This window comes from Palaemon carinicauda, chromosome 20, assembly GCF_036898095.1.
Source record: "Palaemon carinicauda isolate YSFRI2023 chromosome 20, ASM3689809v2, whole genome shotgun sequence".
NCBI classification, from domain to species: domain Eukaryota; kingdom Metazoa; phylum Arthropoda; class Malacostraca; order Decapoda; family Palaemonidae; genus Palaemon; species Palaemon carinicauda.
The window spans coordinates 71,418,667-71,433,666 of record NC_090744.1 but is presented as its reverse complement, the minus strand read 5'-3'; the positions used below and the strand labels follow the sequence as shown (position 1 = coordinate 71,433,666).

Here is a 15,000-nt window from a genome sequence, read left to right as displayed (position 1 = left end):
CTTACATGAATTACATGGCTGGCTTTCTCTATCAAAGAGGAAGGAAGAACAACGCGAGATCGGATATCTCCCGGTCTCTTCTCATATTTATAAAATAGGATATCGTCTTCGATGAAGAACACATCCCTTCGCATGCGCAAGAAATCCGGGAGCTTGCTGCTCGCATCTCTCACACACTCCTTGACCTGTTCGATCCAAGCTTCGGATTTTTTTCCAGCAACAAGCTCACCCGCACTCCAGCCATACAAATCAACCACACACTCATTCACGGGGCATTCTCTCCACTCCAAGTTCCCCCCGCGGAACTCCCAGCATTCACATTCTCCGAACAGCCCTCGTCCTCTCTCTCTCTCGCACTGGAGTTGTCAAGATCTTCCTGTTTTCTATGCGCTTCTCCCACAGGTGAATTTGAACCTGAACTCCCCTGTCGTTTTTCCTTCTGCCTTACAGACCTAGTTGTTACTGCTGCTATGGCGGTCCTGGAGAGAGCGCCTGCTACTTTATTTGACTTCCCGCAATATGCTCGAAATTCACAATATCAAACTCTAACAACCACTCAATCCACCGAGCTTGCCGAGTATTTAACTCCCCTTTTTTTAACAAGTCCCGCAACGGCCGATGATCTGTATTCATTTTAATTTTATGCCCAACAAAAAGTAGCGGGGTGTCTCCAGCATCCATAGAATTGCCAATGCCTCTCTATTGAAGGTACTGTATCTAACCTCTGGTCCCTTTAAAGCTTGTGAAGCGAAACAAATAGGCTTCTCATTCCCTTCATCATCAACTTTGGAAATGACTCCGCCAATCGCGATCTGACTAGCGTCGGTCCTTATCAAAAACGGCCGGTCGAACCTTGGATAAGCCAGCAGTTCGTCGCTCGTGAGTGCATTCTTTAACGTCTGAAAAGCAGCTTTTTCTCTTTCTCCCCACTGAAATTCGGGCTGCTTCCTCAATGAATATAGCGGTCGTGCTATGTGACCGAAGTTCTGTATAAACTTACGGTAATAGCCAGCGAGCCCGAGAAAACTGGTTACTTCCTTAGCGTTTTTTGGCTCTGGAAATTCCCTGATTGCAGCTACTTTATCGGCACAAGGCCTTAGGCCTTGGGGTGTTACTATGTGCCCTAAAAATTCTACTTCTTGTTGAAAAAATTTACATTTGTCTAAATTGATCTTCATCCCCTAACGTCTCAAGGCTTCTAACACTTGTATAAGATTTTTTTCATGCTCGTCTACTGTAGTCCCAATTACAATTATATCATCCAAGTAGACTAAAACACTATGCCCTAATAATGAAGCTAATACAGACTTCATCACACGAGAAAAATGGGCAGGAGCATTCTTCAATCTGAAAGGGAGTTAATTATACTCAAGCAATTGATCATTTGCTATAAAGGCTGTTTTTTCTTTACTTTCGTCATTTAAGGGAATTTGGTGATACACGGACTCTAAATCTAACGTAGAAAAAAAACCTGCTTTCCCTGGCTTTAAGTAACAGTTCTTCGATAGAGGGCAAAGGGTATGCATTATCCTTGGTAACAGCATTTATCCTCCTATAATCTACGCATAACCGAAAAGAACCATCCTTCTTACGAACCATCACAATTGGAAAGGTCCAGGGGGACTCGCTTTCTCGAATCCTACCTTGCTCTTTTAATTTATTAATTTCTCTTTCAATTTCCTCTACATGACAGACGGGAGTCTTATAAAGTTTGGAACGAATTGGGGGGGTGACTGCCAGTCTCGATGTTAAATGGAAACTTAGTAATTCTCCCTGGGGGTTCATCTCCAACTGCAATTACGTCCGCAAAATTCCCTACAATATCTCGTACTCTCTTATAATTATTAATTGGGGTCGCTCCAACATTGGTTTGACCGAGCTTTCTCAGCCTGTCCCCACTGGGACTTTGACCATGAAAAGACAAGGTCGCCAGTGTCCGTTCGGCTGTCACAAACGAACATAACTCAAGGTCGCAGACTTACTCAGTGCCTGAGTGGAACCACTGGGTACTTACATTTATAAAGGGAATTTCGACCTTTCCTTCGGTAATGGTGGTGACTCCTGGAGACCGTAAATCCTGCCACTTTTGATGTGGTTTTACGTACACTAGGTCACCTTTGCGCATTTCCGGTGCGGGTGCCACTGATAGAGAGTAGAGGGTGTAGGGGGGGATTGATTCACCTGCCTCCGGCCCAGCAGGAACCGCCCCTGCTATCCCCTTAGCAGTAACGGTGACCCTAACTCGAGGCCGAGTTACCCCCATAACGGGTATCTCTGTCTCTTCTCCTGGTCCCACTTTCCACCTCACTTCTAGCCCCTCCCCATCAGGGCCCCGTATTGTCACTTGCTTCTCCTTGATGAAATCGATTCCGAAGATAATGGGAATATCCCCCATATTTAATGTCGGGATGACATAGAAGGCATGGGTCACTTCTCGACCTTGAAGGTTGAATTGTTGTCTGACAATACGTCGGGTCATCATTTTGTGACCACCAGCCATGTTCAACACCAGGCACTCCTTCGACGTTTGGATGGAATCCGTCGCCAAATGTTGTTCCATAAGGGATATGCTGGCCCCGGAATCCAGCAGAGCACGTTGCACACACGATCCCAGCTCTACTCTAAGAACGGGGACCACATTCCTACTCGCATGTGCGGGAGTGGCGGTGAGAAGCGGCTGCTCTACCTACCAAACCCCCTCAGGCACTCCCGGGGAAGCCACGCTCGCTGACCCCGGGGTATCCCTTACTGCTGACTGGGGCACTGACTGGCCTCCCCCGACGTCGGGCCGGGGCGTGATGACTGACTCCTTGGCACTTCTGTCCCCAGTCCTGACGGTTCTGACGGACGGCCCGAAGGACCCTTGGTGCCCGTCCCGTGTCGTTTTCCCCTTCCTCTTGTTGGTGCAGGAAAAACGTGATCTCTTGTGTCGACGCCGTTTCTTGGACAGCTGTTCAGTAGGTGGCCTGTGCCATGGCATCCAAAACACCGCCGCTGATCGTCGGAGGGCATGCAGCCTGGAGGTGCCCCCTCCTACCACATTTCCAACATCCGCCAGTCGCCACACTCCTACCTCTCTGACCTCTTCCTCTTTGAGTCCCTCTGCCATACGCACCCCATTCTTTAGAGGTTTTCGAAAATGGTTGGGTGCCCGGCTGCCTTGAAGGTTGGGCCGCTGCCATGACGGGTGGGGGGAGAGCGTTCATCCCTCCCCCTGCCTGTCTGTGTCGTTTTTTGTCTAGCATCATCTGCGCGGTAGGGATGGTAGCTTCCAAGGGTTGCCCAGACCCGAGCAGGAGTACGGCTACATTCTCGGGAAGAGCCTCCATTATCATCCTTCGGCAGAAATCATCTTTGTCCTCTGGTGTCCTCTCAGCGTCGGGTGCCCTGCTGTTGTAATCTTCAGTTATGCAGTCGATGTAGTGGGCGATGCTCTCTCCTACCCGCAAGTCCGAGCTATAAGTCGCCCACCGTCTTCGTTTTTCTCCTTTAGTAAGAGCGAAGCGTTTCAGGAGTGCCTTCTTGAATGTCTCCCAACTCGTGCGGTCATTCTCCATTCCTCATAACCGGGTGGCGGCGGCTCCGGTCATCTTTTGCATGGTTTGGGCAATCCGCATAACGTCAGACCAACCAGGGGTGGCCTCTTCGATGCTTGCCAAGAAGGATTCGATCCACAAGAACCCCTCTACTGACTGTGTATTATCAAATTCAAGAACCTGTCCTATTAAAACGGGGAGTTTATCTATCACTTCCACTCTTTTGGTCACATCCGTCACGGGGGTGTCCATGGCATTGTAATGCCACTTCCATTGTTCTGATCTTTCTGCATGTGTCTACATAATTCTGCTAGTTCGCGCATGAGTGCTTGTATGTACAGTATACCGGTGCGCCCGTTTCCAAATTCTCTCCACCGAGTACCGTGTCTACAATATCTACGGGATTCGTTTCTCCCATCTCTCCGCCATCGCCACACGACGTTGAACTTCTCGTGTTAACCATTATCACTATTATCCTTTGTTTCCCTTTTTGAAAATTCTCACGTCGGCTAAAATCACTTAGCACAGGCGTTAATCTGTAATGACCCCACACCTACCACCATTTAATATGACCACATTTGGGTCGTATTGGGGTTCAATCAATTTAGGAAAACACGAATAGAGAGGGATTTCATGCACAAATAATAGCCGAGTTGATAATTTCACACAGACTATAGTCTCTTAAGTTTACAAGGGCACCCTTAATTATGATTACGTTACGTTACTAAGAAAAAGCCCTCAGAAAAATGGTACTCGGTTTGGCACACAGGTTGGCACCTGCCCTTCCTCTCGTGACACTCTTTCTAGGCCTCCGAAACTAGACTGTCTCCTATGGGCTGTTTCCCAGCGCCCATAGATGGGCATCGCGATGCCTGATCAATGATTGGTTGTTTAGAGCCGAAAGTCTCATACCAACCAATCGGGAGAGGGTTTGGTGACGCCAAGCCCAAGCTAACCTGTAACCATCATTTTTGTAGTGCCAGCCAAACCACAGCGTAACCGTCTTTCCTCTAACAAAGAGGAAAAATCTGTTAACACTACACTTATCCCGACCAGTAACGGCCACCTTGACTATGATCAGTTCATATATATATATATATATATATATATATATATATATATATATATATATATATATATATATATATATATTTATATATATGTGTGTGTGTGTGTTTATGTAGACATACATACATTTATACATATATGTATATATATATATATATATATATATATATATATATATATATATATATATATATATATATATATATATATATGTGTGCGTGTGTGTGTGTGTGTGTGCGTATACATATGCATAGATATACACATATGTGTCTGTATATATATGCATGCATATATATATATATATATATATATATATATATATATATGTTTATATATATGTATGTATGTATGTATGTATATATTTTTTTGTATATACATATAAATAGATATATATATATATATATATATATATATATATATATATATATATATACATATACATACATATATATATATATATATATATATATATATATATATATATATATATATATATATATATATACACATATATATAAACATATTTATATATATATATTTATATATATATATATATATATATATATATATATATATATATATATATGTGTGTGTGTGTGTGTGTGTGTGTTTGTGTGTGGCTTCATTGATGAGTGAATGGATGACAAGTAAAGTAGTGGAATGGAAGGAGATATCATCTAGGTTAATGTGGGTAAGGGTTAGGTTGGGTAGGGAATGTTGGGCGTTTGTCAGTGCGTATGGGCCAGGTAGTGAGAAAAGTGAAGAAGAGTGGGATGAGTTCTGGAATGAATTAACTAGGTGTGTAGAAGGACTGGGTAGAAGGAATTATGTAGTTGTCATGGGTGACTTAAATGCTAGAGTGGGCGCTGGAGAGGTAGAAGGTGTCATTGGGAACTATGGCGTACCAGGTGAAAATGAGAGTGGTGAGAGACTGGTAGATATGTGTGTTGAGCAAGAGATGGTGATAAGTAATAGCTTTTTCAAAAAGAAACATAAGAATAAGTATACATGGGTAAGAGTGGCAAATGGAAGAGTAGTAGAAGGGACATTAATGGATTATGTGTTGATAACTAAAAGAATGTTTAGAAGATTGAAAGACGTGCACGTGTTTAGGGGTATGGCTAACGGTATGTCTGATCATTTTTTGGTGGAAGGAAAATTAGTTGTAGCAAAAGAATGGGAGAATAGAGCAGGTGGATGTAAAAGGGAGGTAGTGAGGGTTGAAGAGCTAATAAAACCGGGGGTAAAAAGTAAATATCAGGAAAGGTTGAAAATGATATATGACGAAGTGAAAGTAAGAGAAACTGGCAATTTAGAGGAGGAGTGGAAGTTAGCAAAAGAAAATTTTGTTGGGATTGCAAGTGATGTGTGTGGAAAGAAGGTTGTCAGAGGCAGCATGAGGAAGGGCAGTGAATGGTGGAATGAAGGAGTGAAGGTAAAAGTGAAAGAGAAAAAGAGGGCTTTTGAAGAATGGCTGCAGAGTAATAGTATAGAGAAGTATGAAAAATATAAAGAGAAAAATGTGGAAGTAAAGCGCAAGGTACGTGAGGCAAAGAGGGCAGCTGACCTGAGGTGGGGTCAGGGATTGGGTCATTCATATGAAGAGAATAAGAAGTTTTGGAAAGAAGTGAAGAGAGTAAGGAAGGCTGGCTCAAGAATTGAAGAGACAGTGAAAGATGGAAATGGGAGGTTGTTAAAAGGAGAGGAGGCAAGGAAAAGATGGGCAGAATATTTTGAAAGTTTCTGAATGTTGAGGATAATAGGGATGCAGATGTAATTGCTGTTGCAGGTGTTGAGGTGCCAGTCATGGGAGATGAGAATGAGAGAGAGATTACAATAGATGAAGTGAGGAGAGCGCTAGATGAAACGAGAGTAGGAAAAGCATCTGGTATGGATGGTGTGAAAGCTGAGATGTTGAAGGAGGGGGGTGTGACTGTACTTGAATGGTTGGTGAGATTGTTTAATATGTGTTTTGTGTTGTCAATGGTACCAGTAGATTGGGTTTGTGCATGTATTGTACCACTATATAAGGGTAAGGGAGATGTGCATGAGTGTTGTAATTCAAGAAGTATTAGTTTGTTAAGCGTAGTTGGAAAAGTGTATGGTAGAGTAATGATTAATAGGATCAAGGGTAAAACAGAGAATGCAATCTTAGAAATACAGGGTGGTTTTAGAAGAGGTAGGGGTTGTATGAATCAGATTTTTACAGTTAGGCAGATATGCGAGAAATATTTAGCAAAAGGTAAGGAGGTGTATGTTGCGTTTATGGATCTGGAGAAAGCGTATGATAGAGTTGATAGGGAAGCAATGTGGAATGTGATGAGGTTATATGGAGTTGGTGGAAGGTTGTTGCAAGCAGTGAAAAGTTTCTACAAAAGTAGTAAAGCATGTGTTAGGATAGGAAATGAAGTTAGTGATTGGTTTCCGGTGAGAGTGGGGCTGAGACAGGGATGTGTGATGTCGCCGTGGTTGTTTAACTTGTATGTTGATGGAGTGGTGAGGGAGGTGAATGCTCGAGTGTTTGGACGAGGATTAAAACTGGTAGACGAGAATGACCATGAATGGGAGGTAAATCAGTTTTTGTTTGCGGATGATACTGTACTGGTTGCAGACACAGAAGAGAAGCTTGGACGATTAGTGACAGAATTTGGAAGAGTGTGTGAGAGAAGGAAGTTGAGAGTTAATGTCGGTAAGAGTAAGGTTATGAGATGTACGAGAAGGGAAGGTGGTGCAAGGTTGAATGTCATGTTGAATGGAGAGTTACTTGAGGAGGTGGATCAGTTTTAAGTACTTGGGGTCTGTTGTTGCAGCAAAATGAGAGGAGGCAAGGAAAAGGTGGGCGGAATATTTTGAAAGTTTACTGAATGTTGAGGATAGTAGGGAGGCAGATATGATTGCTGTTGCAGGTGTTGAGGTTACAGTGATGGGATATGAGAATGAGAGAGAGATTACAAGAGAGTAATTGAGGAGAGCACTAGATGAACGAGAGTAGGGAAAGAATCTGGTATGGATGGTGTGAGAGCTGAGATGTTGAAGGAAGGGGGTGTGACTGTACTTGAATGGTTGGTGAGATTTTTTTAATATGTGTTTTGTGTTATCAGTGGTACCTGTAGATTTGGTTTGTGCATTTATTGTACCACTATATAAGGGTAAGGGAGATGTACACAAGTGTTATACTTCATGGGGTATTAGTTTGTTGAGTGGGATTGAAAGAGTGTGTGGTATAGTACCGATTAATAGGATTAAGGATAAAGCAGATTATGCAATGTTAGAAGTACAGGGTCCGTTTTAGAAGAGGTAGGGGATGTATGAATCAGATTTTTACAGTTGGGCAGATTTGCGAGAAATATGCAAAAGGTAAGGAGGTGTATGTTGCGTTGATGGATCTGGAGAAAGCGAATTATTCAGTTGATAGGGAAGCGATGTGGAATGTGATGAGGTTAATGGAATTGGTGGAAGGTTGTTGAAAGCAGTGAAAAGGAAATGAAGTGGGCAATTGGTTTCCGGTGAGAGTGGGGCTGAGACAGGGATGTGTGATGTTGCCATGGTTGTTTAACTTGTATGTTGATGGAGTGGTGAGAGAGGTGAATGCTCGAGTGCTTGGACGAGGATTGAAACTGGTAGACAAGAATGATCATGAATGGGAGGTAAATCAGTTGTTGTTTGCGGATGATACCCTAATGGTTGCAGACTCTTGAGGAAAAGCTTGGCCGATAATTAGTGACAGTATTTGGAAGGGTATGGGAGAGAAGGAAGTTGAGAGGAAATGTGGGTAAGAGTAAGGTTCTGATATGTACGAGAAGAGAAGGTGGTGTGAGGTTGAATGTCATGTTGAATGGAGAGTTACTTGAGGAGGTGGATCAGTTTAAGTACTTGGGGTCTGTTGTTGCAGCAAATGGTGGAGTGGAAGCAGATGTTTGTCAGAGAGTGAATGAAGGATGCAAAGTGTTGGGAGTGGTAAAGAATAGAGGGTTGGGCATGAATGTAAAGAGAGTTCTATATGAAAACGTGATTCTACCAACATGATGTATGGATCAGAGTTGGGAATGAAAGTGACGGAGAGACAGAAATTGAATGTGTTTTAGATGAAGTGTCAGGAGTATGGCTGGTGTATCTGTAATAGATAAGGTTAGGAACGAAGTAGTGAGAGTGAGAACGGGTGTAAGAAATGAGATAGCAGCTAGAGCGGATATAAATGTGTTGAGGTAGTTTTTCCATGTTGAGAGAATGGATAATGGCTGTCTGCTAAAGAAGGTGATGAATGCAAGAGTTAATGGGAGAAGTACAGGAGGAAGGCCAATGTTTGGGTGGATGGATAGAGTGAAAAAAGCTCTGGGTGATAGGAGGATAGATGTGAGAGAGGCAAGAGAGCATTTCTTTCCAAAGACAGTGGGCTGTATAATTTGATGGCTGTAAAGCGAAGAATTCTGTCAATGACTAGGTCTAGCTTGGATATTGTTAAACTTTTACAATGCTTTTTATAATAAGAAAATTTTAGTTGCAGCCATTAATTGATTTAGACAATTTCCTAATTTTGTGCTCAAGCATGAAGGATTAGGTCTGTCCCATTCAGGTATTATTGTGGTTTTACTGTATTATATTATTGAGTAGGTAGTAGGTGACCAGAGCACCAGCCTTCATTTGAGATACTACTGTTAGAGAATTATTGGGTTCTTGACTAACCAGACAGTACCGCATTGGAACCCCCTCTCTGGGTACGGCTCATTTTTCCTTTGCCTACAAATACACCAAATAGTGTGGTCTATTTTTTTCCACATTCTCCTGTCCTCATAAACTGACAACAATGATATCACCAAGCAATTCGACTTCACTGAAATTATTCAGTAGCTACTTTCCATCTGGTTAGGGTAGAAGAGACTCATTAGCGATGGTAAGCAGATGTTCTATGAGAAGGACACTCCAAAATCAAACAATTGTTCTTTAGTTTTGGTAGTGCCATAGCCTCTATACCATGGTCTTCCACTGTTTTGGGGTAGAGTTCGCTTGCCTTAGGGTACACTCGGGCACATTATTCTATCTTATTTCCCTTCTTTTTTTTTTTTTTGGAAGTTTTTATAGTTTATAACAGCATATAAAAAGTATTTTAATGTTGTTATTGTTCCTAAAATATTTGATTTTAAATTATTCATTACCTCTCTTGTAGTTAATTTCCTTTCTTCATTGGGCTATTTTCCCCTGTTGGACCCCTCAGATTTATAGCATCCTACTTTTCAAACTTAGGTTATAGCTTAGCTTGTAATAATAATAATAGTGATATTGAAATCTCCTCCACTAGTTAGGTAATTTTTCTGGGATTTGTTTGTGGTTTTACAGTATCTAAATGGTATTATTTTCTTGTTTTGTTTTATAGAATTAATTTTTAATTTTTAATCATTGCCTTCACCAAAATAGAAGATTTTTCAAAGGGTATGTTTTCACCCCTGTCACCTGTGTCTTAGTTTATTTCTTTTTTTGTTTGTTAGCAACTTTACACAAAAATTTCTGTACTAATTTTTACCAAACTTGTTAGTCATGATGGGTATGACCTAAGGATGAATGTGTAACATATTGCATAAAGTATATCAAAGTACAAGTACACAGCAGTAATTTGAAAATAATTGCAATGCTAAGTAAATGGCAAATATTTTGTTAGTTTATTTTTTTCTTAGCGAACAACATTATGCAAAAACTACTGAACCAATTTCATCTAAACTTGGTGGACATGTTTTTTATTTTATTTATCTTTTCTCTTAACTTCACTGCCATCCCACCTCCAGTAGTGTGTGGGAACATCAGGAAAGGTTCATGGAAATAGACAGAATTTAATAAAAAAAAATTTCCTATTTATGTACTCGATGTTCATATACATGCTTTATCCTCCTCCCCACTGCCTCGTGTTGTAAAGAGGATGGGGATAATTTCAACTTGGAAACTGAGGAGACAAAGAGAATGGTGCATCGGCGACCACTTACCGCTAGAATGTCTAATCCTTTGCTAAGTACATGTGTTTATTTAAAGAAAGAAAATAGGAAAATTTTAGAATTTTTGGATTTTACTGGTAAAGGTCAATTAAACTCAGCTTCTGGGGAAGAAGCAATATGAACATTAGATAAGTGAAAAAGAAGTTTTATTTTTAAAATTCCTTTTTCTCTTTTACAAATCAAATGGCAAACTATGTAGAATAATGAATTAGAAAATAATACATTGAAACACACCAAGTCAACTGTTTCACCATGAGAATCATCAGCCTAAAACAAAAGAACTAAAGTTACTTCAGCAAAGTTAAATATTGGTGCTATGAGATTGACCCATGGGATTTTAATGAGCACAGTTATGAGACAGTCTCAGGTGCAGTGAGTGTGAGAAGATTTGAACCATGTGACATTTTTTTACAAATGCATAGTTTTTAAAAGACAAATTCATGTTTCGGTTAGCAAACCATGTCTGACATATTTACTTATTTTGAGAGTTTTTATGTTTAAGTTTTACCCTTTTTATACTGTACATAACCTAGTTTGATAGATAAAATTTACATTTATATTTATCGCAGATTTTTTTCTCAGACTTATTTTTCTATTGCCTAGATTTAATATGCATTGTACTTTTCCCTTTTAAATTTATTTGGACCAGTTGTATAAGAATCGAGCTTGACTCATTTGTCTGGTAAATCTCCTCGCCTCTACTAATATTGTAATAATATGAGACAATTGATCTAAATTTAGTTTACCCAGTTGCTGCAAAAGAATTCGAAGACCATGGACCTCACTATAGGCTCTTTCCATGTTGGTCCTGTTAGTCCCTCCCCCTATATCTATGATACTTTACATAGACTCATCCTAGTTGGGTATGGGAGGTCATTCAGAGGAGACTTATATGCTTGGTAAATGGTCTCCTCAGTTTTCAGCATTTCGTATAGATTTTTTAGAACTGATGGTGTTTTTTTTTTTACCTAAAAGAAGTTAGATCTGGGAAAGAGCTTGTGCATCAAGATTATCATTGACAACAGACAGCAGTCTGTCTCATAAAAGGATGATCTTGTTAAAGAACTTTCAATCCATGGATTCTCCTGATTATAAAGTTCATTTTAAGAAAGGGAATATTTCCTCTTTGATTACATACACCTGTAGGGCTCTCAGTGTGGCAGTTGATGCCCTGTCCAGATAGACAGTCCACTACACGAAGTGGATCTTAGATCAGAGCTACTTTCAAGAGATCCTCAAGATTATCCCAGATCTCAAAGTGGACCTGTATGTGATGAAAGAGAACACCAAGGTTCCACTTACGAAGTTCCGAACGTGGATTCTCAAGCAGGCGCAAGAGATCCTATGAACCTGAACTAGAACAGATGTTCTTTGATTTATCTTTTTCTTTCAAGTATGATTTCAAAGGTTTTGAAGATCCTTTCCTGATTTCTCAGGAACAGCTATGCTCGTGACTCCACAGTGACTGAACTGTCTATGGTTTCCACTGCTTCAGTATATGAGACCAAGGTTACACCCTCTTTGGTTAGAACAGCTGTATCAGAGAGTAGGGAGTTAGAATATCTTTGCTTTTTTCTGTCTGATCCTGAATCTTCATGGTTGGATTTACTCCAATCTGTACGTAAGAGAATTTTCAGGATTTCATTTTTCCCCTTCCACTCCACACATAGTGGCCCTGACTTTTCTCTTTAATAAGGCCTCAGAAGAATGATTTAAGGTTTAGTTATTGCATTGCTTACAAAATAAGTATTCCCATGCCTCATCTGAACTATGGGGAACAAGGGATTTGCAGATATCTTTATAATTTTTTTTTTATTTTTTTCAAAGCCAAGCATTTACTGAACTTCAAAATAAAGGAACAATGCATGATTCTCAGGTAAGTATTGAAATAATTTTTTTTAAAAACATTAATTTCTCAATTTTCTTTCTAGGAAGAGTATGTATCACGTGTCCTAATTGGATCAGATATCTTTAAAAATACTGATCCAGAGGAATGGTCAAGATTTAAGACTTTTGTAGATGAGGAAGGACCCTTTTCTATTGTAATGGACGGTTTAAATGTTGCTTATTCTGTTGGTAAGAAAACTTCCCGTGATCGTATGAGAAGGGTAAGTTATGAGTATATGATTTGTATGTCGGTTATGGTGGATTTTGATCATTGCTTGAATTATTATAGATTGAACTCTAGTACTGATTCTATCATGGTTAATTGTTATAAAATGTATGCTTTATTTTCCATTGCATTGAATATGAAGAGCAATGACTACAATAACCTTTATTTTTATATTTTAGTTGCGAGAAGCAGTAACAAAACTAAAGCTCTCCAACCGGAAGGGTTCCATAATGGTGATTGGACGAAAGCACATGATGTCATGGTCACCTGGAGACCTTGAAGCATTGAAAAAACGGGCAAAAGTTTTCACACTTGATAACATGTTAGTACTGTACAGCATACAAATTAAGAATAGTTGCTTTTCCTAAAAGTAGATATTATAGAAACTATAAATTATTGAGGATTTATCATATAGGTATGACTCATGAGACAAATTTTTTACCAATGTTTTGTAAATGCATGAAATTCACATTAGTCTTCACCCTACTGCTTCAATGAAATATTTTTAGAAATGCTGATCTTGGCCTTCTCATTACATATCCTTACCATTTCAGTTGTTTTCCAGCCACTGAATACATTGCCGTAACTTTTTCTCATCTTTGATAAGATATTTCCTCAGTACTTCAGCCATCAATTAATATTATTTTTCTATAGGTATAGAAACATTCCATCCTTTAAAATAGGGATATATTTTCAACGTCAAAAAGCTATTGAATCATTACCAAGGTGATTTGTAATGGCAGGTGGCATGAGGGGTAGCTACACCTACCTCTCACAGAATAGTTGCTTTTGTCTTAGGCTGTAATGGTTACAAATGTACCTTTGCACTGCTCTCTAGTCTCAGATATTTTCTTACACGTTTGCAATAAGTGTCGGTCTTATGTTTTTTGTGAGTGGAAGCACGCAGAAAGGTAACCATGTGGAGAATTGGATTTTATCCCTGTGAAGATAAAATGCTTCAAAATCCCATATGTTGTATACCTTTGTAAGTGGATTCCCTCTTCCCTTTGGGAGTTGTTTTTGCTGTTCTAATCAGGAAGATGAACTTGGATCATAATTTGTCTTGCTTCGTGGTAATTTTTCGCCCCAGAGAGGGAGTTACCCGATTTAGATTGGCTGTTGGCCGTATTTGAGTGCTTGATAATGAGAATTATTTGTCTGGTGGGTACACCTATCGCTGACTGTTCCCTAAAGGGCAATCCTTGTGTGTAGTTCAGTGTCCATGTGTTCCCATTGCTCCCCTTGAGAAAAAACCCTTAGTATAGTAGTTTGTGCAGCAGAGGAAGCTGTTGATTTTAAAATTTTCAAGAAGCACAGGTTTGATAAATTAAATTTGAAAGTCTAATTTAATAGTTTTTTTATATCTTGATTTATTTCAAGCACGTATATAATATATATCATTTATATTATTTCGTCCTGAATTTATTCATGTCAGTGCTGTAAGAATCAGGCTTGATTCATTGACCTGGAAATTCTCTGCACTTTTATGATAATGATTCAACCTCCAGTCATTTCATTTACTTGTCTTGCTTCATCTACATCCTTTGCCATTTAACCTGAGTGAGCATGCTGATTTCCTTTTTGTTTCATCACCATCCCATCATTCATTACGAATTCTGCTTTCTTTTCAGTTCCAAGGATGATGGATTTTTCATTTATGCTGCTCTCCAATCTGGACTTGGCACACAATTTGTATCAAGGTATTTATGAGTAATATGTATTATTATTATTATTATTATTATTATTATTATTATTATTATTATTATTATAAGCTAAGCTACAACCCTAGTTGGAAAAGCAGGATTCTATAAGCCTAAGGGCTCCAACAGGGAAAAGTAGCCCAGTTAGGAAAATAAATGAATGAATAAATAAACTATATGAGAAGTAATGAACAATCTAAATGAAATATTTTAAGAACAGTAACAACATTGAATGAGATCCATCATATATTAACTGTAAAAACTTTAAAAAAAAAAAGAAAACAACAGGAAGAGAAATAAGATAGAACAGCCTGCCCGAGTGTACCTTCAATCAAGAGAACGTAAATTCGAGTCGGTGGAAGACCAAGGTACAGAGTTTATTATTTTGAATCGAAAATAACTTATATTGAGGTAGATGAGGACGCTATCACATTCTGGCAAAGGGTTTAAAAAATTTGTTTTATTGACAAATCATAGTCTCAGAACGACGTAATTTTCAGAAATTTTGACACGAAACTATGATATACCTATTTTCCCAAAATGAATTCTCCTATAATTTTTCCTGAAAATATACACGAATAGATGGCATAAGCACGAAATGA

General features: G+C 39.4%; 1 protein-coding gene across 2 annotated transcripts in view; it reads left to right on the top strand.

Annotated features, from left to right (window-relative positions):
* The window catches only part of mldr (mitochondrial ribonuclease P catalytic subunit), a 445,834-nt gene that overhangs the window by 385,207 nt on the left and 45,627 nt on the right, over nucleotides 1-15,000 (top strand). For both annotated transcript variants that reach the window (XM_068344058.1, XM_068344057.1), the window contains exons 6-8: nucleotides 12,517-12,693; nucleotides 12,878-13,020; nucleotides 14,330-14,398. In XM_068344058.1, the coding sequence (XP_068200159.1) occupies nucleotides 12,517-12,693; nucleotides 12,878-13,020; nucleotides 14,330-14,398 (389 nt within the window). The remainder of the gene's footprint in view (nucleotides 1-12,516; nucleotides 12,694-12,877; nucleotides 13,021-14,329; nucleotides 14,399-15,000) is intronic.